This window comes from Pelophylax lessonae (assembly GCF_965119305.1).
Source record: "Pelophylax lessonae genome assembly, chromosome: 3".
NCBI classification, from domain to species: Eukaryota; Metazoa; Chordata; class Amphibia; order Anura; family Ranidae; genus Pelophylax; species Pelophylax lessonae.
This window is the reverse complement of record NC_138770.1, coordinates 242470871-242497889: the sequence shown is the minus strand read 5'-3', so window position 1 is coordinate 242497889 and position 27019 is coordinate 242470871. Positions and strand designations below refer to the sequence as shown.

The 27019-nt window shown below is 41.2% G+C and overlaps 1 protein-coding gene across 1 annotated transcript in view; it reads left to right on the top strand.

Annotated features, from left to right (window-relative positions):
- GPR149 (G protein-coupled receptor 149) overlaps positions 1-27019 on the top strand; it is a 127551-nt gene that overhangs the window by 39381 nt on the left and 61151 nt on the right. The window contains exon 3 of the mRNA XM_082251474.1: positions 24753-25213. Within this exon, the coding sequence (XP_082107600.1) occupies positions 24753-25213 (461 nt within the window). The remainder of the gene's footprint in view (positions 1-24752; positions 25214-27019) is intronic.

Below are 27019 nucleotides of genomic sequence, written 5' to 3'. Positions count from 1 at the left end.
GAGATCTCAAATGTTAGTGGTGGGGAAAGTGACGTCGATGATGACGTGTCTATGGACGTCACGTGGGTTCCCACAAGAGAGGAAGAGGAGGGGAGTTCAGAGGGAGAGATGGACCAGCAGATAGGGAGGAGAAGCAGGCTGAACTTACGTTGCACAGGAGGGACTACCAGACTGGTAATGTATCAGTCACGTCTGGCGCTCCCAGGACGCCGGCACATGGCTCCGCAGTGTGGGCTTTTTTTAACCTGTCCACTGCTGACAATAGTGTTTCCATCTGCAGCCTTTGCAGTCAACGCATAAGTCGTGGTAAGCCCAACACTCACCTAGGGACCTTAAGAAAGCATCTGGACTCCCATCATGAGCCCAGTGGGAGCAACGCTGTCAGAACCCACAAAGCCACACTCCAGGCTCTCACAGTCCAGCCTCTTCTCCTTCTCCTACTCCTCTCTCCTCACAATTGTCCTCCACTTCACCTTCCATCATGCCGTCCTCAAGTTTTTCTAGAAAAAGGCAGGCTTCCGTGGCCCAAATGTTGGAGCGTAAAAAAATGATGACGCCGGATAACCCTCTTGCCCAACGGTTGACCGCTGGCTTGTCGGAACTGATAGCCCGCCAACTACTGCCATATAAACTGGTGGACTCGGAGACCATTAGAAAATCTGTGGCCATTGGAACACCACAATGGAAGGTCCCAAGAAGGAAATATTTCTCACAGAAGGGCATCCCAGAGCTATATGGCCATGTTCAGCGACAAGTGAATGTATCTCTGGCACACAATGTCGGTGCCAAGATTGATCTGACCACAGACACATGGTCTAGCAAACACGGGCAGGGAAGGTATATAACTTTTACTGCCCACTGGGTGAACCTTCTGACGGCCGTCAAGCATGTAACCCTTGGCACCCGTTTAGATTTGGATTTACCACCACGGATTGCATGCAGGCCTGCCTCTTCTTCTTCTCCTCCTCCATCCTCCCTCTCCTCCTCGGCTGACTCCTCCTTTTCCTCTGCTGCGCCACCCAAGATCCCCAGAACCTATTCGACACGCCAGGTGAGACGTTGCCATGCTGTGCTGCGTCTGTTGTGCCTGGAAGCCAAGAGCCACACTGGTCCTGCACTCCTTTCAGCTTTGCGTTCACAGGCAGATCAGTGGCTAACTCCGCTCAATTTGACAGTTGGTAAAGTGGTGTGCGACAACGGTGCCAATCTGCTGAGCGCACTGAAACAGGGCAAAATTACACACGTGCCATGCATGGCACACGTCCTGAACTTGGTTGTGCAGCGATTCTTTCCAAATACCCTGGTGTCCAGGACGTCTTGCGGCAGGCCAGGAAAATCTTGCGCCATTTCAGAAGATCTTACACAGCCATGGCTCGCCTTGCTGACATTCAGCGGCAACACAACCTGCCCGTCAGACATCTTATTTGTGACTGCCCGACGTGATGGAACTCAACCTTGTACAGTGGGGATCAAAGTTTGGGCACCCTAGGTGAAAATTTGTTTTAATGTGCATAAAGAAGCCAAGGAAAGATGGAAACATCTCCAAAAGGCATGAAATTACAGATTAGACATTCTTATAATAGTTTGATTTTATTTCCATCATTTACAATTTCAAAATAACAGAAAACAAAAAAATGGCATCTGCAAAAGTTTGGGCACCCTGCAGAGTTAATATCTTGTACTGCCCCCTTTGGCAAGTATCACAGCTTATAAAAGCTTTTTGTAGCCAGCCAAGAGTCTTTCAATTCTTGTTTGAGGTATCTTTGCCCATTCTTCCTTACAAAAGTCTTCCAGTTCTTTGAGATTTCTGGGCTGTCTGTCATGCACTGCTCTTTTAAGGTCTATCCATAGATTTTCAATTATGTTGAGGTCAGGAGATTGTGAAGGCCATGGCAAAACCTTCAGTTTACGCCTCTTGATGTAATCCCCCGTGGATTTCGAGGTGTGTTTAGGACCATTATCCATTTGTAGAAGCCATCCTCTCTTTAACCTCAGCTTTTTCACAGATGGCATCAAGTTACCATCCAAAATTTGCTGAAGTTTTATTGAATCCATTTTTCCTTTTACTCGTAAGATGTTCCCTGTGCCACTGGCTGCAATACAACCCCAAAGCATGATTGATCCACCCCCATGCTTAACAGTTGAACAGAGGTTCTTTTCATTAAATACTGTGCCCCTTCTTCTCCAAACGTACCTTTGCTCATTCCTGCCAAAAAGTTAAATTTTAACCTCATCGGTCCACAGAAGTTGTTTCTAAAATGCATCAGGCTTGTCTATATGTTAATTTGCAAAGTTCAAACGCTGATTTTTGGGGTGAGGACGTAAAAGAGGTTTTCTTCTGATGACTAGGGATGATCGAACGACCCGAACATTGACTGTTCGAAATTCGGCCGAATTTCAAACTTTTTGCTGAAAAAGTTCGGAATTCGGCAACCAGAACCGACCAAAATGCAATGGGACAGGAACTGGGCTTTAAAAGCCCGTGATTGGACCAGAACCATCAGTAAAAGCCAATTGAGGGGGCAGGAGGATGCTAGGAATGTGATTGGAGTGACTAGGGGGTCCAGAGGCCAATCCGTAGTGAATACGCCCTCCAGTATATAACATAGCCCCGCCAAATCTCTAGCATTGTAATACAGGGACGTGGAAGAGAGTGGAAGCAGCTCTGTTACTCCTGCTTCAAAGTGTCATTTAGCAATTATTAGTGTGAGGAAAGGGATATCTAGTGTAGTTAGGGTACTATTTTCCACTATAGTTAGATTCAATAATCTAGTTTCTGTAGGGAAAGTGTTAAGTGTCAGGGTAACTATAGTGTAGGGTTAACTGACTCTGACTGCTATGGCAGGGTGACCAAACCCTTCCATGTCAGGGTGACCGCCATAGAAAAAAGATTGTTTCTATTAGAATTGCAATAGAGCAGAATAGTGGCTTCGCTGCTTTCACACCTGGCCGTTTTTGTAGCAGGCGTTTATTGGGCTTTTTGTGGACGTGTTTGGAGGCAGGCATGACATCTGAACTTCTGTGTAGGGGTATATATATACACACACACATGTATGTATATATACACATACACATATATAGATGTGAAAGTAGCAGAACCCTATGCCTGCGCTAATGAAATAATTAGCAGGCATAGGACTTCGCTCCTATCACACCTATATGTGTGTATGTGTATAAATACATATAAGTGTGTGTGTTTATATACCCCTACACAGAAGTTCTGATGTTATGCCTGCTTCCAAAGACGCCCAAAAAATGCCCAAAAAAACGCCTGCTACAAAAACGCCCAGGTGTGTTGTTGCAGGCGTTTTTTTTGGGCATTTTTTGGGCGTCTTTGGAGGCAGGCATAACATCTGAACTTCTGTATAGGGGTATATACACACACACACTTATATGTTTTTATACACATACAAAACATATAGGCGTGATAGGAGCGTAGCCCTATGCCTGCTAATCATTTCATTAGTGCAGGCATAGGGTTCTGCTACTTTCACACCTATATATGTGTATATATACATGCATGTGTGTGTCTATATATACCCCTACACAGAAGTTCAGATGTCATGCCTGCCTCCAAACACGTCCACAAAAAAGCCCTATAAACGCCTGCAACAAAAAGACGGGTGTGAAAATAGCGAAGCCACTATCCTGCTCTACTGCAATTCTAATACAAACAAATTTTTTTTTCTGGTTCTGGACATGCTACAGAGCTGAAACTTCTAGGTACACCTTTTAGACCCCCCAGACACTAAATCCAAAGAAATCTCAATTTTTTTTTTCAATAATTTTTTTCAATAATTGGCTCTCTATCAAAAATGACAATTTTTAACAACTTTTTTTTGTGTGATTAATAGTCCCTGGGGCATGACCTAGAACCCTAGGCACTTTTTGGGGTTTTAGGGCTTCAAAATGGTGTTTTTTGATTACTGAAGTTCGGGTCCCATTGATTTCAATGGGGTTCTGAAATCCGGGCTGAACTTTCGGGAAGTTCCGGTGTTCTGGTTGAACCGAACTTTTCAAAAGTTCGATCATCCCTACTGATGACTCTTCCATGAAGACCATATTTGTATAAGTATCTCTTTATAGTGGAATAGTGTACCACAACTCCAGTGTCTGCCAGATCTTTCTGGAGGGATCGTGCAGTCAAACGTGGGTTTTGAATTGTTTTTCTCACAATCCTGCGAGCTGTTCTGTCTGATATTTTTCTTGGTCTTCCAGATCTTGCTTTAACTTCCACTGTTCCTGATGACTGCCATTTCTTAATTACATTCCGAACAGAGGATATTGACATCTGAAAAGGCTTTGCTATCTTCTTATAGCCTTCTCCAGCGTGAGCATCAACTATTTTCAGTTTCAGTTTTCTAGACAACTGCTTAGAAGATCCCATGGTGCTGATTGTTGGGGCAAGGTCCGATGAGTCTTGGCATTTAAAACCTTTGAAATTGACATCACCTGGTCTTGCCAGAAAGGTCAATCAATAATTGAGAACAATCCATGACACTGGCAGGTCTCGGCCTTGCCAAAGGGGGCAGTGCATGCTATAAATTCTGCAGGGTGCCCAAACTTTTGCAGACACCATTTTTTTGTTTTCTGTAATTTTGAAAGTGTCAATTATGGAAATAAAATCTAACTTTTGTTGACATAATTTAACCACTTTACTACAGGGCACTTCCCTCCCTTCCCGCCCAGGCCAATTTTCCCCTTTTAGCGCTGTTGCATTTTGAATGACAATTGCGCGGTCATGCAACACTGTACCTACACCAAATTTATGTCATTTTCCCCCCACAAATAGAGCTTTCTTTCGGTGGTATTTGATCATCTGTGCGATTTTTACTTTTTGCTAAACAAATAAAAAAAGACCGAAAAGTTTAAAAAAAAAAAAAAAAAATTTTGTTTATGTTATACAATTTTGTAAATAAATAATTTTTTTCCTGCACTGATGAGCACTGATGAGACTGCACTGACAGGCACTGATGAGGAGGCACTGATGGGGTGGCACTGATGGGGTGGCACTGATGGGGTGGCACTGATAGGCGGCACTGATAGGCGGCACTGATATGCGGCACTGATAGGCACTGATATGTGGCACTGATAGGTAGCACTGATATGCAGCATTGGTGGGCACTGATAGGCGGCACTGCTGGGCACTGATAGGCGGCATTGATGGGCACTGATAGGTGGCACTGACGGGCACTGATAGGTGGCACTGGTGGGCACTGATGGGCGGCACTGATCGGCACTGACGGGCGGCACTGATGGGCACTAATGGGCACTGATAGGCGGCACCGGTGGGCAATAATGGGCACTGGTGGGCGACACTTAAGGATGGCAATGATGGGCACTTGTGGGCAGCACTGATAGGGAGGGCACTGGTGGGCAGCACTGATGGGGTGGGCAATGGGGGGCTCCCTGAGCCCTGATTGCCATCCCTGGTGGCCATAGTGGGCATCCCTGGGGTCATAGTGGGCATCCCTGGGGTCATAGTGGGCATCCCTGGTGGATCTAGTGGCATCCCCCCCCCGAGGGTCTGCACTGGTAATCAATGATCTGATTACCAGTGCCGACCCCCCCCTGTCAGGGGAGCTGCCGATCGGCGCTCCTTTACTCGTGCCTGTCAGGCACGAACTAAGGAAAGCCGATCAACGGCTGTTCCTATTTACTATGTGACCAGCCGTGATTGGACACGGCTGATCACATGGTAAAGAGCCTCCGTCAGAGGCTCTTTACCGAGATCGGAGATGCAGGGTGTCAGACTGACACCTCGCATCACCGATCGCCGCTCTGCGCGCCCCCGGGGGGCGCCCAGAGCGGAGTTATCCTGCCGCCGTCATATGACGTCCGGTCAGGATAACTCAACCACATTCCCGCCGTCATTTGCCTATAGGGCGGGCGGGAAGTGGTTAAGAATGTCTAATCTGTAATTTGATGCCTTTTGGAGATGTTTCCATCTTTCCTTGGCTTCTTTATGCACATTAATACAAATTTTTACCTGGGGTGCCCAAACTTTCGATCCCCACTGTATATGCTTGATAGGCTGCTCCAGCAGAAATGTGCAGTTAACGACTACCTGTACGAACTCTGTGGCAGGACAGGTTCTGGGGAGCTTTGGTTTTTTTCACCGCGCCAGTGGCTGCTTATGCGCGATGCATGCAGACTTCTGCGGCCATTTGATGAGATCACCAAACTGGTCAGTCCCAGCCAGGGAGCCATCAGTGACATCGTACCTTATGCCTTCTTTCTGGAGCGTGCATTGCGTCGTGTCATTGATCAAGCTGTCGAGGAGCAGGAGTAGGAAGATGAGAAAGTCACAATATTGGATGAATTCCCAGGGGGGGGGGGCTACTCCATATGAGACAAGTCAACAACAGGAGTCTGAAGAGTAGTCAGAGGAGGATGGTGCGGATGAGGAAGAGCAAGAAGAGCATGCTTTAAACTTTTCTGGGATCCCTGGTGTTGTCTGTGGAATGGGGGGAGGAAAACGAGGACGACCTTACCAGTTTAGAGCAAATGGGCGTCTTCATGCTCCAGTGTTTTAAGAGGGACCCTCGTATAAAAAGCATAAAGGGCAAGGACCAGTACTGGGTGGCAACGTACTTAGACCCCCGGTACAAACAAAAAATGGCGGAAATGTTACCACCATCACAGAGGGCTGTCAGAATGCAGCACTTCCAGGCCTTGCTTCGGGAAATGCTGCATTCTGCTTTTGCATGCGCTGGCAGAGGAATTTCCACTCACAGAGAAACAGTTGCGGGTAGCAATCCAACAGCCCCTGCAAGAAGAGGGTGGTTTGAAGATGTGTTGGTCACTTCTGATATGAGATCATTCTTTCAGCCAACCCATCCACAGCTGTCCTCCGGATCCAGCATCGGGGAATGCTTAGACCCACAGGTGTCCGACTACATCGGGTTAACGGCTGATGTGGACGTTCTGAGAAGTGATGAACCCCTGGACTACTGGGTGGGCAGGCTTGACCTCTGGCAAGAGCTTGCAGAATTTGCAATGGAACTGTTGGCTTGCCCCTCGTCCAGCATCCTGTCCGAAAAGACGTTCAGCGCAACAGGGGGGATCGTGACCGATAAGCGCATTCGCCTAGCTCATGACAGTGTTGACTACCTCACATTTACAAAAATGAATGAGGCATGGATCTCTGAGGAATTCAACACATGTGACCAGTAGACCATGTTTGATTCCAATTCCTCATGACAGCCCACAAATACATGCCACCACCCATAACAATTCATGGTCCCTGTCACAGGTAAATACAGCGGCATAAAAGGCCTTTTATGTCAGTTGAATGCCTAAATTTGGGGCCTGTAATGGCCGACACTTATTTATCCTGTGAATGCCTAATGTACCTCCAGCCACAGAATACCAAGTTCTTTGCTGTCAGGTGAACGCCTGTGGGCTAATTTTTGGGGCCTGTACTGGCCGACACTTACTTCTGTATCCTGTGAATGCCTAATGTACCTCCAGCCACAGAATACAAAGTTGTTTGCTGTCAGGTTAATGCCTGTTGGCTAATTTTTGGGGCCTGTACTGGCCGACACTTACTTCTGTAGCCTGTGAATGCCTAATGTACCTCCAGCCACAGAATACCAAGTTCTTTGCTGTCAGGTGAACACCTGTGAGCTAAATTTTGGGGCCTGTACTGGCCGACACTTACTTCTGTATCCTGTGAATGCCTAATGTACCTCCAGCCACAGAATACAAAGTTGTTTGCTGTCAGGTGAACGCCTGTTGGCTAATTTTTGGTGCCTGTACTGGCCGACACTTACTTCTTTATCCTGTGAATGCCTAATTTTTCAGACTGACATTGAAAATCAATGGGTCTGTAAACATTCCGCTAAATTGTGGAACGGATGCGGACCCATTTTACAGACGTGTGAATGGACCCTATATGTATTTGACATGGGATATATTTAGAGACACAGTGTGAGGCTTACCACAGGCTGGGAGGGCACGAAACCAAAGAGGATGCCATGGGTTATGTCTCCCCGGCAGGCATGGAAATACTAGACAGAAAGGACCGTGCACTAAATTCTATTCATAAGAATATGATGTTAATATAGGGATCAATAAGCAGTTCTATGATGAGTGATGATCTCAAAATCGCCAACCCTTAAGATATACATACCAATACGTTTCAAGAGAAAATCCTAAAGGGGTAGATAATTCTGATCACGACCACTCTACCATTGAAATAATGTTGGAAAGTGGTAGTTTCAAATGTGGTGATTCCACAATATAGTCGTAGACTATAAATTGCAAAATATTATCATGGACTGAGGATATGTGTATGTATGTATATATATATATATATATATATATATATATATATATACTGTACAGATATATATAATATATATAATATATATACAGTATATGTACAGTATATCTCTCTCTCTCGCTCTCTCTCTCTCTCTCTCATATATATATATATATATATATATATATATACATACATATAGTATCTCACAAAAGTAAGTACACCCCTCACATTTTTTGTAAATATTTTATTATATCTTTTTATGTGACAACGCTGAAGAAATGACGCTTTGCTCTAATGTAAAGTAGTGAGTGTACAGCTTGTATGACAGTATAAATTTGCTGTCCCCTCAAAATACTCAACACACAGCCATTAATGTCTAAACCGCTGGCAACAAAAGTGAGTACACCCCTAAGTGACAATGTCCAAGTTAGGCCCAAATATTTACAAAAATGTGAGGGGTGTACTCAGTTTTGTGAGATACTGTATATACACAGGTGCATTTCATAAAATTAGAATATTACCAAAAAGTTTTTTTTTTTTCAGTAATTCAGTTCAAAAAGTGAAACTCATATACACCGCCTGGCCAAAAAAAAAAGTCGCCACCAAAAAAAAAGGTCACACCCTCTAATATTTAGTTGCCTTTGATTACAGCATGCATTTGCTGTGGCATTGTTTCGATAAGCTTATGCAATGTCACAAGATTTATTTCCATCCAGTGTTGCATTCATTTTTCACCAAGATCTTGAACCTGAAAAAGAATTGGATAATTAATATATTTTTTTTTTGTTTCACTTACCTTGTTTTTAATGAAAATAAACTTACTGTCCCTCCTCTTCCTCCTTGTGTGGCCGTGGCCCCCGACGTCACTTCCTCCTTTGCATTGCATCCTGGGAGATGAGCATCATCAATTCCAGGATGCAATGTGAACGGCCAGCCGCTACTCTGATTGCCAATCGTAATCTACAGCGCATGCGCGAGATTGCGATCGGCATTCTGGGTAGCCCAGAAACAGGAAGAGGGACACAGTGGGGGGCACCACAGCTTCAGATGCCCACACCGGAGGTGGCAGCGCTCTGCAATCAATTTTAAATGTAAGAATTTATCTTTATTTTCTAACTGTAATGTACTGTAATGTGGGGTTAATGTTAGGGTAATTGGGGATAGCTTAGGATTAGGGGGGTATTTTTAGCTCAAAAATGTGTATGTTGCCGGAACTCCGCTTTAACTTTTTTCTGATATTCTAATTTCATGAGATGCACCTGTGTTTTTTTATCAATAGGGGTGTTGCATAAGATCCAGTATAAATCTCAGCTGGGTGAAAAAAAAGATGCGGCAGATTTGGTGCCCACAAGAGATCACTATAATATGCATTCTAGTTCAGAGGATATAGAAAAGGCAAGACATATCCAACCCTTGCAGAGGGTAATTCATACAAATATCAAAATAGTACAATCTAATAAAGAGTATATACAGTATGTGACCACATGGACAACAGATGGCAATTGTGCAATTGGTGATTAATGCTTCCAACCTAAGAAATGCTTACTGAAGGGGGCAAGGTGTGGATATGAACAGAAAACTAAGGAATTACTATGACAGCAAAAAGCTATTCATAAAGGGTATTTTCCCTTTAGAATTCATCCAGCCCCACAAGGCAGTTTCTAAGTGATAAAGCATAGAGTGCATGCCATGACCAGTTGAGTCCAAGTGGCCTGTGGTAAGGCTCACACTGGGTCTCTAAACAGATTCCCTGTCTTTGAGTTTGTGACATAATGTACCTATGTTATAACCATGATTGTTTATCTATAGATATTCATGCTCTCTACTCCTGAGGAAGCGGGAAAAAAAAAAACATGTAGAGAAGAACATGGATAGGATTTATCCGATCAATAGAGAGCTGTTTTAGCGCCTAGAAATTGGCATGTGTTTAAAAAAGTAAACCTTTTCTCTTTAATGATTGATTTTGTAAAAAATATGTTTTTATAATTAACTACTGGTGTTGGAAAGTGGTAGTTTCAAATGTGGTGATTCCACAATATAGTCGTAGACTATAAATTGCAAAATATTATCATGGACTGAGGATATGTGTATGTATGTATGGTACCAATAAAGACCACAAAGCCTCCAAAAGTATTCTAAAAAATGTTTATTATTTTATTTTGAAAAAATACCCTTTACAGCAGCTTGAAGGCTAGTGGGCTGTCAACTCACTCTTGGGAGGGGGTGCTAAGCTAAAGAGAAAAAGTGAAAGTAAAACTTTGAAAACAAATTACTCCATAGTAGTTGTAGATATAGAGGTCAGTGAGGACTTGTTTTGAAATGCATTTAATGCTTGATAAAAAATATACTGTATAAATATTTGAAAGCCCATAGCCTAAGCTGCTTCTGCTTTAAAAGCCCTTTATCTGAACTAAACCTACTACTTTTACCAGTGTGGACAAAGTATAGATTCTCTTTAAAATATGTTTCCATAGTCCTGACATAAAACAACATTATGCTGAAGAAAATAATTAACTAATTATTTACATATTAGGGCAGACAGTTCACAGTTCTGAAGAAGAAATTACACCCAAGGATAAGATCTTATGCTTTAAAAGGTCATTACTTTCAGTTTTGTAAGAAAGGAGACATTAACATGCACCCTGGTCATCCTATAATTATCATGTTACTGGAATAATTACAGTGCATTACACTTTAAACTGTAAAGCAATTAATGAAGAGATTTATGTATGGACATGGAAAACAAGACCTTTGGCTAAGAGATTCATTTCAAAAGCTAAATGCATGGTGAGAACATTGAGTGCATTTTGTCTCCTTCTGATGTCATATCATGTCTGAAACGTAAAGTCCTGTTTTATATTACCTAGTGCAATAATGTTAAAGTAGATGCATAAATTCTCTATAACAGTCCATTAATCCTTTTCTTCAACATGCTGTGTTTTACTTAACATTTGCTTTATTTGTTTTCACTAAGTTATAAAGTTTAAGTAAAAATGGTCTAAAGATAAGGACACCACATACCATACAAGATTTGTAGAAATACAAAATATAAATTATGGCGTGCTTTTTAGGGGTCAACCATTTTAAAAAAACAACAAAGGGCCTGAATGTCAGCTCAGTGACGATCCATTACAGGCAGGAACTCACAGTTCCTTAACAGTAGTACATTGAAGTGACACAGCTTATACTTTCACATCACTTACTTTCTGTGGTCACTGGGCCCAGCACCACTTCTTCAGGCATGTTTGAAATTTTCTTTTGCTGGAGAGTAAGAAAAGCACCACATCCCCTATAAATAGGTATAGGAGGTGTTAATATGGATTTTTGGGACTTTGAAGGTGCAAAATAAAGTAGAACCAATTGATGGAGAAAAAACTCTCATAATTTTTTATGTATATAAAACCATAAATCTTTTTATTGAAACAATGTAACAAACATTTAAAAACATTCTATGTTTTTTCTCCATCAATCGGTTCCACTTTATTTTGCACCTTCAAAGTCCCAAAAATCCCTATTTACACCTTCTTCAGGCAATGCCAACCCACCTGGTTGCATCTGCCCCTTTACTCCAGTCCACCCGACTGACTCTTCACCAGCCCACCTGGCCGACTTTTCACACGCCCACTTAGCTGATCTCTAGGGAAAGGCCTGAAGACTGAAGCACACTGCTGTCTTCAAGGGAGACTGACTACGTGTGACAGTCTCCCCCCTTGTAGTCTCCACAATGCTACTCACTAGGTCCTCTCTTGCTTCTATGCCTCCAGGAAGACTTTTTCCTCTGCGTTTTAGCATAAATCCTCCAGCAGTGAGCCCCAGCCAAAGGTCACCCCCCCCCCAGACTAGGGGGGCACCCTTGAAGGCCACCAATAGTCACCTTAGCACTGTATCTCTATCTTTCATCTGACTGCCCCTGCTGGCATGGCTCATGTCTATTTATAAGGTAAGCTCTGCCCCCTCCCATCCCACTGCTGGGGATTGGCTAAGGCCTCATAAATATGCATGGCAGCCTCTCCTTACTCCCACCCTCTAGTTCTGGATGTTTCTAGAGTCTTCCAGACCAGGGGGAAGTGCAATAAAGAGAGTTGCCTGATGAGTCATCCAGCCCTGAGTCACTGAACACTGACCCAGATTCCACAGCTCAGACTTAGCCCTGAATCAAACTGTCAAACTAAATATTCCTACTCTAACACAATCTACACTACAAGCCTACACTACTTCTAGTACACTAGAGGGTGCTACACACCTACAATTCAACATTTCAAATACATGATCTCATGTAGCGTACAAAGTCACAGTGCTTTCAGACAACACATACATATTACCATGTAGAGTTGGGCAGGCAAATGTTCAGCTGGGACATTACCTGTTCGCCCGTTCAGAAAACGCCCAGCAGGGTGCTCGGCGGGATGTTAGCTTTGCACAGTGCATTCTAAGCTTTGATTGGGCACAGCTTTGCCCAATCAGGGCCCAGTGAATAGCTGGTTATTAAAGAATGGGCTGGGAAGCTGGCCGCAGCACCCTAACAACAAATGAGCCATCAGCTGTCAACTGGGTTCCCCACTGACAGCTGAAAAAAAAACATTGCCAGCAATGGAAAAAGGTAAAAAAAAGCAGCGTGGATGCCCCCCCCCCCCCCCCCCCAATCCATACCAGCCTCGCTCCCAAGCATTTTTTTTTTTTATTTTAGCATGGAGTTCCCTTAAATTCCATACAAGACCAAAAGGACCTGATATGGATTGGGGGGGGACCCCACACCATTTTTTTTAACAATTTTTTTATTGCCGGCAATGGTATTGTATTGCTGGCAATTTAAATACCTTTTTTTTTTTTTTTTTTCTTTAGAACCTGCTTCAGTAAAACTGACATTTATATACATGGTACAGATGTCCCACTTTACAGGCAGACTAAGGGGACCCCCAGGCACTATATTTAAAGCAATGTTTCATTTTTATTGTTTCATTTTAAGCATCATTAAAATCACAGTTCCTGTAAAAACTATCTTTTTATAAAAAAAAAAAAAATAAGAATTGGTACATGTCCCCCTGGGCAGTACCCGGGCCCTCATACCTTTTTATGGCCAATAACTTGCATATAAGCCTTAAAAATTGGGACTTTTGATTTTTCAAGTTAGGGTGCCATTGACTTTAATAGAGTTTGCAGTTTCACAGACAGCCATAAGTCTGCTTCATTAGAAACATATGGAAGGCATATCTGAGGGTAACATAACAATTGCATTAAATTTTATATATAGAAACACTTACAATTCCAGCATGCTTAAAGTCTGTACTCACATATGACGCCTTGTGTCAGCCCATGTGTGCCTTATGGGAAACAGCAGGAGGGGATATAAAAAAAGAAAAACACCAGAAATCATGCCTTAGAAATCTGTGACTGTAAGACATCATAACAATTGGTATATTTTTATATTATAATTTACAATTTTTTTGTAAACCCCAAATCACATGAGTTATATTTATTATCTGCCAGCCATGTATCATTACTATGTTAAGGAGTCTGCATAGGGACTAGCGTAGCCCTTACATTATTAAGCTCAGTGATAGCAAACATACCCATATCCTCTTAATTTGGAAAGAAAGTGAGTGTGTGTGTATGTATATATACAGTATATATATATATATATATATATATATATATATATATACTGTATGTACACATATACACTATGTTACCAAAAGTATTGGGATGCCTGCCTTTACAGTACACACACATGAACTTTAATGGCATCCCTGTCTTCGCCGTAGGGTTTAATATTGAGAAGGTCCATAAAGACATGGATGAGCGAGTTTAGGGTGGAGAAACTTGACTGGCCTGTACAGAGTCCTGACTGCAACCCGACAGAACACCTTTATGATGAATTAGAGCAGAGACTGCGAGCCAGGCCTTCTCGCAGTAAAATCTCAGACAGGCTCGGTGATGTTGAGATCAGTGCTCTGTGAGGACCAAACCATCACTTTCAGAACTGCTTGTTCTTCTTTTAACATTAATGACATTGGCTGTATGTTTGGAGCCGTTGTCCTGCTGCAGAATACATTTGGGGCCAATCACATGCCATACCACCAGGGAGTATCTGCCTGTATTTCTCAGCATTGAGGACACTATTGATCCTGGCTAGGGATGATCGAACTTTTGAAAAGTTCGGTTCGACCAGAACACCTGAACTTCCCAAAAGTTCGGGTCCGGATTCCAGAACCCCATTGAAATCAATGGGACCCGAACTTCGGTAATCAAAAAACACAATTTTGAAGCCCAAAAAATGCACAAGAAACGCCTGCAACAAAAACGCCCAGGTGTGTTGTTGCTGGCATTTTTTTGGGCATTTTTTGGGCGTCTTTGGAGGCAGGCATAACATCTGAACTTCTGTATAGGGGTATATATGCACACACACATATATGTATATATACACATACACACATATAGGTGTGATAGGAGCGGAGCCACATGCCTGCAAATAATTTCATTAGCGCAGGCATAGGGTTCTTCTACTTTCACACCTATATTTGTGTATGTGTATATATACATATATGTGTGTGTGTATATATACCCCTACACAGAAGTTCAGATGTTATGCCTGCCTCCAAAGACGTCCAAAAAATGCCCAAAAAAACGCCTGCAACAAAAACGCCCAGGTGTGTTGTTGCAGGCCTATTTTGGGCATTTTTTGGGCGTCTTTGGAGGCAGGCATAACATTTGAACTTCTGTATAGCGGTATATATACACACACACATATATGTATATATACACATACACACATATAGGTGTGATAGGAGCGGAGCCACATGCCTGCAAATAATTTCATTAGCGCAGGCATAGGGTTCTGCTACTTTCACACCTATATGTGTGTATGTGTATATATACACATATGTGTGTGTGTATATATACCCCTACACAGAAGTTCAGATGTTATGCCTGCCTCCAAAGACGTCCAAAAAATGCCCAAAAAAACGCCTGCAACAAAAACGCCCAGGTGTGTTGTTGCAGGCCTTTTTTTGGGCATTTTTTGGGCATCTTTGGAGGCAGGCATAACATCTGAACTTCTGTATAGGGGTATATATACACACACACATATATGTATATATACACATACACACATATAGGTGTGATAGGAGCGGAGCCACATGCCTGCAAATAATTTCATTAGCGCAGGCATAGGGTTCTGCTACTTTCACACCTATATGTGTGTATGTGTATATATACATATATGTGTGTGTGTATATATACCCCTATACAGAAGTTCAGATGTTATGCCTGCCTCCAAAGACGCCCAAAAAATGCCCAAAAAAACGCCTGCAACAAAAACGCCCAGGTGTGTTGTTGCAGGTGGTTTTTTTTGGCATTTTTTGGACGTCTTTGGAGGCAGGCATAACATCTGAACTTCTGTATAGGGGTATATACCCACACACACATATATGTATATATACACATACACACATATAGGTGTGATAGGAGCGGAGCCACATGCCTGCAAATAATTTCATTAGCGCAGGCATAGGGTTCCGCTACTTTCACACCTATATGTGTGTATGTGTATATATACATATATGTGTGTGTCTATATATACCCCTACACAGAAGTTTAGATGTCATGCCTGCCTCCAAAGACGTCCACAAAAAAGCCCAATAAATGCCTGCAACAAAAACGGCCAGGTGTGAAAGTAGCGGAGCCACTACCCTGCTCTTTTGCAATTCTAATACAAACGATCCTTTTTCTATGGCAGTCACCCTGACATGGAAGAGTTTGGTCACCCTGCCATAGCAGTCAGAGTCAGTTCACCCTACACTACACTACGGTCATCCTGACACTTAACACTTTCCCTACAGAAACTAGATTATTGAATCTAACTATAGTGGAAAATAGTACCCTAACTACACTAGATATCCCTTTCCTCTCACTAATAATTGCTAAATGACACTTTTGGAGCAGGAGTAACAGAACTGCTTCCACTCTCTTCCACAGCCCCTGTATTACAGTGCTAGAGATTTGGAGGGGCTATGTATACTGTATTGTATACTGGGGGTCGCATTCACTACTGATTGGCCTCTGGACCCCCTAGTCACTCCAATCACATTTCTAGCATCCTCCTGCCCCCTCAATTGGCTTTTACTAATGTTTCTGGTCCAATCACGGGATTTTAAAGCCCAGTTCCTGTCCCATTGCATTTTGGTCGGTTCTGGTTGCCGAATTCCGAACTTTTTCCACAAAAAGTTCGGAATTCGGCCGAATTTTGAACAGTCAGTGTTCGGGTCGAACCGATGGTCGACCCGAACCATTCGATCATCCCTAATCCTGACCAAATCTACAACTACATTTGCAGAAATGTAGCCCCAAACTTACAAGGAACCTCCACTATGCTTCACTGTTGCCTGGATACACTCATTATTGTACCACTCTGCAGCTGTTCACCGACAATCTGCTTCCTGCTACAGCCAAATATTTCCAATTTTGACTCATCTGTCCAGAGTATCTGCTGGCATTTTTCTATTCCTATGTTTGCACAGTACTGTGTACTGTACATTATAAATACACACACACAGTGGGTAAAATAAGTATTGAACATGTCACCATTTTTCTAGGTAAATATATTTCTAAAGGTGCTAGTGACATTAAAATTTCATCCCCATGTTGGTAACAACCCATGCAATCCATTCATACAAAGAAACAAAATTAAATAAGTTCATAAATTGTCATGTGTAATAAAATGGAATGGCACAGGGAAAAAGTATTGAACATTTGAAGTAAGAAAGGTGCAAAAAGGCATGGAAAGCCAAGACACCAGCTGAAATCTATCAGTAATTAGAAAGCAATCCTGCCCCTTGTCAGTGCAAATTATTATTAGCTGGTTCGGTCTCAACTGATGGCCTATAAAAAGGTGTCTCATTACCAAGGTGTCACACAAGAAATATCTCATGATGGGTAAAGCAAAGAGCTCTTTCAAGACCTTGGCAACCTTATTGTTGCAAAACATACTGATGACATTGGTTACAAAAGGATTTCTAAACCCCTCAATGCTCCAATGAGCACTGTTGGAGCCATAATCTGGAAGTGGAAAGAACATGATTTCACCATAAACCGGCCACAACCAGATGCTCCACGCAAGATTTCTGACAGAGGAGTGAAAAGAATTATCAGTAGAGTTGTTCAAGAGCCAAAGAACACTTGTGGAGAGCTTCAGAAATACCTGAAATTAGCAAGTAAAATTGTTTCAAAGAAAACAATAAGTTATGCACTCAACCGCCATGGCCTATATGTACGCTCACCACGCAAGACTCTATTGCTGAAGAAAAAGCATGTTGAAACTCGCTTAAAATTTGCTGGACAACGTTTAGACAAGCCTGTGAAATACTTGGAGAGTATAGTCTGGTCAAGTGAGACCAAAATTTTACTTTTTGGATGCCAAACCAAACACCATATTTGGAGGGCAAATGGAACTGCACATCACCCAAAAAACACCATACCTACAGTGAAGGTTGGAGGTGGGAACATAATGGTGTGGGGCTGTTTTTCAGCATACGGTACTGGCAAACTATGCCTCATTGAAGGAAGGATGAATGGAAAAATGCACCAAGACATTCTTGATAAAAAGCTGCTGTCATCTACCAGGATGATGAAGTTGAAACAAGGGTGGATATTTCAGCAAGATAATGTTCCCAAACACAAAGCCACGGAAACTCTCAATTGGTTTCAAAGAAATAAAATAAAGCTGCTAGAATGGCCCAGCCAATCACCTGACTTGAACCCAATAGAAAATCTATAGAAAGAACTAAAGACTAGAGTTCATAGAAGAGGTCCACGGCATATTCAAGATTTGAAGATTGTTTGTGTTGAAGAATGGGCCAAAATCACACCTGAGCAATGCATGCGACTTGTTTCTCCATACAGGAGGCATCTTGAAGCTGTCATTACCAACAAAGGATTTTGTATGAAGCAATAAATACATTTCAGTTAGTGTGTTCAATACTTTTTCCCTGTGACATTCCATTTTATTACACATAAGTTCATTGCTGAACTTATTTGTTTTGGTTTCTTTGTATGTATGGGTGAAGTGGACTGGTGGGTGGGTGAAGTTGGACTTTAAAGAACTGGCACTAACGCTACAAGCATATTTATCTTCCAACTGCCATTTGACAACTTGGTAAGATAGCATTAAACTAATTACGCTGGTACAATTAGAAATTATGTCAAGGGTTTGGAAGAAATACAAACTAATCTAAATGCTGGTTTTACATATTTCCCTTGATTTTTTTTTTTTTTTTTTTACAAGCTTCTAGGCTGCTTTCTAGTATTATCTACCAATATTAATTATTTTGTAAAATGTATCAGAGATGATGACAACTATTAAATCCTGCTGCTCTGAAAAGGACATTGTTCTCCACTTTCTTAATTAGAGGCAATGATAAGTGAGATCAGTTAACTTTAAATGGATTAAAATTTGGCTAACAGGCATTGTAATAACACTGTAAACAGGGATGACGATTGATTAAGACAATATACCATTCTAAAAGGATAGATTTAATCCCAAAAAAACATGCTAACTACTTATTCAGGAACTGTGACTATCAATACCTGCTTTTTTGTGCGGTCTTTACTCTATTTTAATTAGTAAAGGGATCCAGCTAACACACCAAAACTACAAGTTTCAATTCAGCGTAACTACAAACTTATTTTTCAGTGAAACTAATCTAAAGATTTTCAGAGAGTGCTAAGCAGTCGAGTAAATCTGTTGCTCATTAATAACTATATTTACAGTACCTATAAATTATTTCTCATTGAAAACTGTTTACTGTAAGTTACTGCATACTGAACAAGGAATAACCCTGATCCTATGCAGGGAAGCTATATATTAGTCAGGATAGCGCGAAGAATAGGACTCATATTCCCAGAGACATGTCTGGACCACCTAAAATCAATTACAATGAAACAGGACTAAGTAGCTTTTAACTTAGTTTATGGCAAACCAATCTAAACATATATTTTGAGCTCTCACGAGCAGTGCCCCCTTTATCCCCCTGGTTATGAACTGTATTGTAACTGTCCCATTTCCCTTACTTGGGTGCAAACTGTTGGAGTTATAAAATTCTGTAAAATAATACACCACATCCACAGGCTTTCCTTTATTTAGGTGGCAGCTCACTTCATCGTAGAAGGTTAATAGATTAGTTTGGCAAGAACGATTTTTCATGAATCCATGCTGATTACTAGGGATGATCGAACGGTTCGGGTCGACCATCGGTTCGGCCCGAACATTGGGTGTTCGAGGTTCGGCCGAATTTTGAACTTTTTGCCCAAAAAGTTCGGAATTCGGCAACCAGAACCGCCCAAAATGCAATGCTTCAGGAAATGGGCTTTAAAAGCCCGTGATTGGACCAGAACCATTAGCAAAAGCCAATTGAGGGGGCAGGAGAATGCCAGGAATGTGATTGGAGTGACTAGGGGGTCCCTAGACCAATCATTAGTGAATACGCCCCCCAGTATATAAGATCGCCCCCGCCATATTCCTAGCATTGTTATACTGGACATGGAAGAGAGTGGAAGCAGTTCTGTTAATTTTACTTTAAAAGTGTCATTTAGCTATTTTTAGTGTGAGAAAAGGGATATCTAGTGTAGTTAGAGTGCTCCTTTACACTTTAGTGAGCTTCAAAAATTTTGTTTCTGTAGGGAAAGTGTTAAGTGTAAGGGGACCGTAGTGTAGTGTAGGGTTAACTGGCAGTGACTGCTATGGCAGGGTGACAAAACCCTTCTATAGCAGGGTGACCGCTATAGAGAAATGATCATTTCTCTGAATTGCTTCGGCACACCCATATGGCTTCTCACCAGCCAAGCATTTTTTATGCTGCAGGGGCTGCCACTGCCAGTGCTTTTTTGAGGACATGTTTGATGTCAGACATGACATCTGAACATGTGTATAGGGGGTATATATAGACATATATGTCTGAATATATACCCCTAGACATATATAGGTGTGATAGTAGCAGAAATAAATGCTTGCGCTAATGAAATCATTTACAGTAATATATTTCTGCTACTATCACACCTATATATGTCTAGGGGTATATATTCAGACATATATGTGTATATATACCCCCTATACACATGTTCAGATGTTTTGCCTGCCTCAAAAGAACCCAAAAAAAGCCAAAAAAACGCTAGCGTCAAAAAAAAATGCCCAGGTGTGTTTTTTCTGGCATTTTTGGGGGGTTTTGGAGGCAGGCAAAACATCTGAACTTGTGTATAGTGGTGTATATACACACATCCATATATTTATATACACACCTAGACATATATAGGTGTAATAGTAGCAGAAATATATGCTTGCGCTAATGAAATCATTTACAGTAATATATTTCTGCTACTATCACACCTATATATGTCTAGGTGTGTATATAAATATATGGATGTGTGTATATATACCACTATACACAAGTTCAGATGTTTTGCCTGCCTCAAAAGAACCCAAAAAAACGCTAGCGTCAAAAAAAAATGCCCAGGTGTGTTTTTGCTGGCATTTTTTGGGGGTTTTTGGAGGCAGGCAAAACATCAGAACTTGTGCACAGTACCACTATACACAAGTTCAGATGTTTTTCCTGACTGCAAAGAACCCGAAAAAATGCCTGCTTTGAAACCGGCAAGGTGTGGAGAGAAGCTAACCCCCTGAGCTGAAAGTTTTCTAATACATACAATCCTTTTTTTATGGTTCTGGACATGCTACAGAGCTGAAACTTCACAGGTACACCTTTTAGACCCCCCAGACACAAAATCACACAAAAAAAGTTCATAAAAATTTTCATTTTTGATAAAAAAGCGAATTATTGAAAAAATTAAAAAAAAAAAAAAGAAGAGATTTTTGGATTTCAGATCTGGGGGGTCTAAAAAGTGTACATGTGAAGTTTCAGCTCTGTAGCATGTCCAGAACCATAAAAAAAAGATCGTTTGTATTAGAAAACTTTCAGACAGGGGGTTGGCTTCGCTGCTGTAACACCTTGCCGGTTTAATAGAAGGCATTTTTTTGGGTTCTTTGCAGTCAGGAAAAACATCTGAACTTGTGTATAGTGGTACTGTGCACAAGTTCTGATGTTTTGCCTGCCTCCAAAAACCCCCAAAAAATGCCAGCAAAAACACACCTGGGCATTTTTCTTTTGACGCTAGCATTTTTTTGGCATTTTTTGGGGTTCTTTTGAGGCAGGCAAAACATCTGAACTTGTGTATAGTGGTATATATACACACATACATATATTTATATACACACCTAGACATATATAGGTGTGATAGTAGCAGAAATATATTACTGTAAATGATTTCATTAGCGCAAGCATATATTTCTGCTACTATCACACCTATATATGTCTAAAAATCCAAAAATCTCTCTCTTTTTTTTTTTAATTTTTTCAATAATTGGCTTTTTTATCAAAAATGACAATTTTTAAGAACTTTTTTTGTGTGATTAATAGTTAATGGGGCATGACCCAGAACCCTAGGCACTTTTTATGGGCATTTATTGGGTTTTAGGGCTTAAAAATGGTGTTTTTTGATTACCGAAGTTCGGGTCCCATTGATTTCAATGGGGTTCTGAAATCCGAACCGAACTTTTGGAAAATTCGGGTGTTCTGGTCGAAACAAACTTTTCAAAAGTTCAATCATCCCTACTGATTACTACTAATAATACCGTTTTCATTACTAAAGTCTTGTATGTGGTCCCTTAACATCCCCTCCAAAATCTTGCAGACTACAGATGTTAGGCTGACCGGCCTATAGTTACCCGAGATACAATCTCGGCCCCTTTTTAAATATTGGTACCACGTTGGCTTTTTTCCAATCAGCTGGCACCATACCCGTCTGTAAACTATCCTTAAAGATCAAGAATAATGGTCTGGCAATCACCTGGCTAAGCTCTTTAAGAACCCTCGGGTGCAAGCCATCTGGTCCCGGGGATTTATTTATATTAAGTTTCTCTAGTTTAGTTCTAAGTCTATCTTCTGTTAGCCATGGCGGCACTTCCTGAGGTGTGTTGTTTAGTTTGGCCTTACAAGCTAGGTTCGTGTAGCCCCCCGATTCTTTTGTGAAGACTGAAGAGAAGAAATTATTTAACACTTCCGCCTTTTCTCTGTCCTCAGTGGCCATATTTCCTTTGTCATCTTTTATGGGGCCAATGTGTTCTGGCCTCGCTTTCTTACTGTTTATATACTTAAAGAATTTCTTGGGGTTCTTTTTACTCTTCTCAGCTATATGCCTCTCGTGTTCTATTTTAGCCGCCCGGATTTCATCTTTACATTTCTTATTACACTCTTTGTAATGCTTAAATTACTGCACATGATCTGACATTCACGGCAATACTTTAAATATGTGGGAGATTGTGTGAGATCACCTTTGCATGTAAGCACAGGCATACCAGAATAGGGCTTTAAAAAAAGGTGTTTTTTTATTTTTTTCATTTTTTTCATTTTTTTATTTTTACACTTTCTATTAAAATATAAATATCCCCTGTGATAGCAATAGGCAGTGACAGGTACTCTTTTTTGAGAGATATGGGGTATATTAGACCCCAGATGTCTCATCTGAACCTGAAAGCATTTACATTTAAAAAAAATATTTAAAGAATAAGTTCACCTTTTGTAACATGTTATACCCATAATCAGGGTGTAACATGTTACAGATGGCCTCCACTTTACCCCCCCCCCCCCCCCATTTTGACCGCTAGCTGTCAAAATCTGAAATATGCGGCTGGGAGTAATTTTTTCACAGCCGCCCGGGTGACTGTTTTTTTTTTAAGTTTTCTGTAAATGGGAAAACTACAAGTCCTGACAGGCTTTGTGGCTGTGTAGTTCACAATGAACTACCAGCGCTGTTGTAGTTCATAGTTTCCTCCTGTCAGTGTGAAAATGCCTGCATATATGAAGTACGGGCAGACAGCTTTCACTGACAGTCTCACTAGACCTGCATGGCACCTGCTGATCGCTGGTGCAATGCTTTCCAGGCTCCTACCTTACCTGCAAAAAACTGGGCATTTATTTATTTTTTTAAAAAGGTGAACTTTTTTAAAAGCAGCTGCTGGTATCATTCCAGTATAACCACTCAAAGTCCAGTGATGTACCAGTATGTCGCTGGAGCTGAAATGGATAATGATAATAATAATAATATGGTGTATATCTTACTTTATAGTTGCTGCTCCAGGAACTTATTTAGCGCAGTTATTTTTCCCCTTATTAATAATAATAATAGTATAACATTGATAATGATAAAACATCCAATATATTTCCTTTGTCTTATATAGTATAACCACTGTTTATCGATATGTATGTCATTCTAAAACAGAAAATGGACTTACTAAGTCACATGGGAAATCTCTCAGTTTCCTAAAAAACTGGCCCATCAGTACAAAGTAAAAAACAAGAACTGATTTTAATGAACTGCCAATGCTCCACCAAGTCATTGTTCTCAGTATAAAGAGAGGTGTATGTGCATAGTTAGGCAACCTTGACAGAACAATATATACACAAGGCAGACAGTAGATCTGTTAATCTTTACAGCCTGAACAAAACCCGCTGAACTGCAGAGTATTGTGCTATCACACATACCTTTTTTTAATAGTATATGTGATGTTCTGGCCATGGCAACAGCAGTTACAATACAGAGTCAGTAAGGAGTTTGTGCTGCATGTTGAAAAACTCATGCAGAGTAAAGGCTCGTTAACATTTGCGTTGGTCTGCGAAAATCGATCTGAGGTGGATTGCTTTTCAAAGAACATTACAGAAGCAACAGATAGGCATTCAAGAGGCAATATTATCACCTCTTAAATGCCTTTTTTTGACAGCTGAATGGGCTTTATGAATTGGAATACCACGCCACAATTGCAAGAGTAGTGTTTGGTGTTACAGACAAGCCCCATTTACTTGAAAGGGTTGCAATCTGCAGGGTACCACCTGTTGAACAAAGCTGCGGGTACATTTTTTGCCATACAAAACCATCTGACAGCGTGAGAAGGGTGGTAAAATTGCAGTGCCTATTTTTACTGCTCCCTGACCACAATCTAAGGCTAAAAATCTAACTGACATAGAAAGCATGTTGTGTGCAAGTAAATAGTCTTTACACACAGAAACCGTTCTGGATGATGGACACTTTGGGGTTCATTTACTAAAACTGGAGAGTGCAAAATCTGGTGCAGCGCTGTATAGAAACCAATCCTCTTCCAGGTTATTTTGTCAAAGCTTAAATGAACAATCTGAAGTTAGAAGCTGATTGGCTACCACGCACACCTGCACCAGATTTTGAACTCTCCCGTTTTAGTAAATCAACCCCAATGTGTATTGGTAAAAAAAAAAATAGTTAAACAGCTCTAACACACAAGAAATCTAAAACATATTTACTATGTGCAGAGTATGTTCAGGCATTAGCTTAGTGTTGTCCTGTAAGCAGGTAAAAAGCCACAAAATTTGTATTGCCAGGTTTATTATCTTTATCTTTTGTTTCACAGTTAAAAGAAGAGGATTTGATTTCAATTTATCGTTCAATAAAGGTTATGGGATTTACAAGATATCCCAGGATAATCACGAGACTGCAGAAAATTCCATATCCTACCATAATTTGATAAATTATGAATGTGACAACACAAATGACACCCGTTGTGACAGAATCCTCAATTCAGCTGTGCTGGATTTCAGCACTATAGGTCTCACGGACAGCTCCATGATGAAAGACATTGGTACCCTTGGAAACCTCAACCCAGAAACAAAACCTGACCAAGGAAAAGACAAAGCCATTGGTCGTCTGCTTTCTGAGAAAATCGGCGTCTTCAAAAGGGAGGATGTTAGAAATTTTGACAAGTCTGTGTTCTATGAAGGCCAAGAGAGGAGGCTATCACATGAGGAAAGTCGCAAGCCAGAACTTACAGACTGGGAGTGGTGCAGAAGCAAATCTGAAAGGACACCTCGACAGGTAATACTACTCTAACACTATACAAAGATGATGCATTTACAATGGTAACTATTCAGTCCAGTGGGTTTCAAAATCACAGTTTACATTGAAAAGTAGAAGTCAGGTTTGTTGCACATCTGGGCGGGGCCATCTTTGTCCTGTATATGAGGGTACCTTTAATGTGGATTGTGCTCATCAGTGCCCGGGACCAGGCTGGGACTAATCAAACATTAAGGCAGTTCCCCGAAAAATAAAGAGTCCTCTGAAAAAGTGCTGTCCCATGTCACTACACACTGTATCTTTAGTAGATGTTGCATTAGGAGGGATGTGCTGAGCTTGCCCCACTCCACCAGTCCAGCATACCTTTGTTACCTCACTCCCAGACCAGTAACAGAATGGGGTCCAGCAGAGTACATAGTGTGGACCTCATGCCTGCTCATGTTGACTCGTTCACTTTCTTCACCTTGTGATCCAGCAATAGATCTCCGTAATGCAGGTTTGTTTCTAGTTGCTATTGTATACCGACTGCTAGGGAGGGAGCCAGACAATAACCCCCTCGCTATTGGAAGACTGGAAAACTGCAGAAACAGGTTTACCCCTTCCCAGCTTGGGCAGCCTGTCTCACTTTATAACATAAAACATTCCCCATGTAGGCAACCTGTCTACACACAAGGATACAAATGAGCCTGGTGTCTTTTGACCCTGTGTTAGTGTTTTTTTTTGGGGGGGGGGGGGCTATACCATCCTTTAAGTCCCCTTCTCTTGGCACATTGGACCTGCGCAGGGGCTAGTGTCAGTATACCCATGGCTATTTTTTTAGTGTCTGTAGGGAAACCCAAGCTTTAAAAAACAAAAACAAAAAAATTGTTAAAAAAGGCAGACACAGTTTGCCTACAAAAGTCATCTTTACCTGTTTGGTGATCAGGGAGTAGGTTAATGAGCTTCTACTTTGGTTGCAGCTTCTGACATACCCCCTTGGTACTCTAGGGGTTCATGTATTCCTGGTTAGAGAACCACAGCTACAAACAGCCCTTTCTTTTACTATATCATATTGTAAATAACTTAGGCTGTCAACTCTATGAACAATTTTCATTGTCTTCCTTGGGTAATTAAACATATACAGATTTTTGAGGGTAATCATTATTGTGTTCATCTAAAAATGAATAATACTAATATATAAAGACAGTCAGCGCTTGTCGCAAAATTGAAAGAGGCAGCTAGCAAACACAAGGGTCAGTACACAAACCTTAACGCTTGCATAAATAAATCATTTTAAACACCAAAGGTAGACAATATCAACAATGTTAAACCACAAATCAAATGAAAAAAAAATGTTACATAATCATCTCAATAAATAAGAATATACAAAACAATGACCAATAATAACCAAATTTCAACCAAAGTTCTACAAAAAAAGTTCATCACAGTGAAAAGGTATCATCTATCCACAACTGTGTCCCATCAGGAATCAATCCTCCATTGTGTGACCTCCCCACATCTTCTAGTAAATTTCAAACTTACCAGAAATATATTCTGCAAATTTTTCAGCACAAGCCTGATTTATCAACTGCAGCTTTCTCCTTCTCTGTCATCACAATCTCAGCCAGAAAGAAATGCGTCACCTTGCTTCCACACAGCAGAGGGGAGAATAGCAGGCCAGAAAAGCACTAAACCAATAAAGCTCACCACAAGAGTAAGCATAATAAAACCATAATGCAGTAATTGTTATTAAGGTTGCGCAGGTTCACAAATGAAAACATTCAGAATAAGGTAAAAAATTGGTGGCAAGCTCACATAAAAAGCCGCTGCTCAGCATTCAAGACAGCA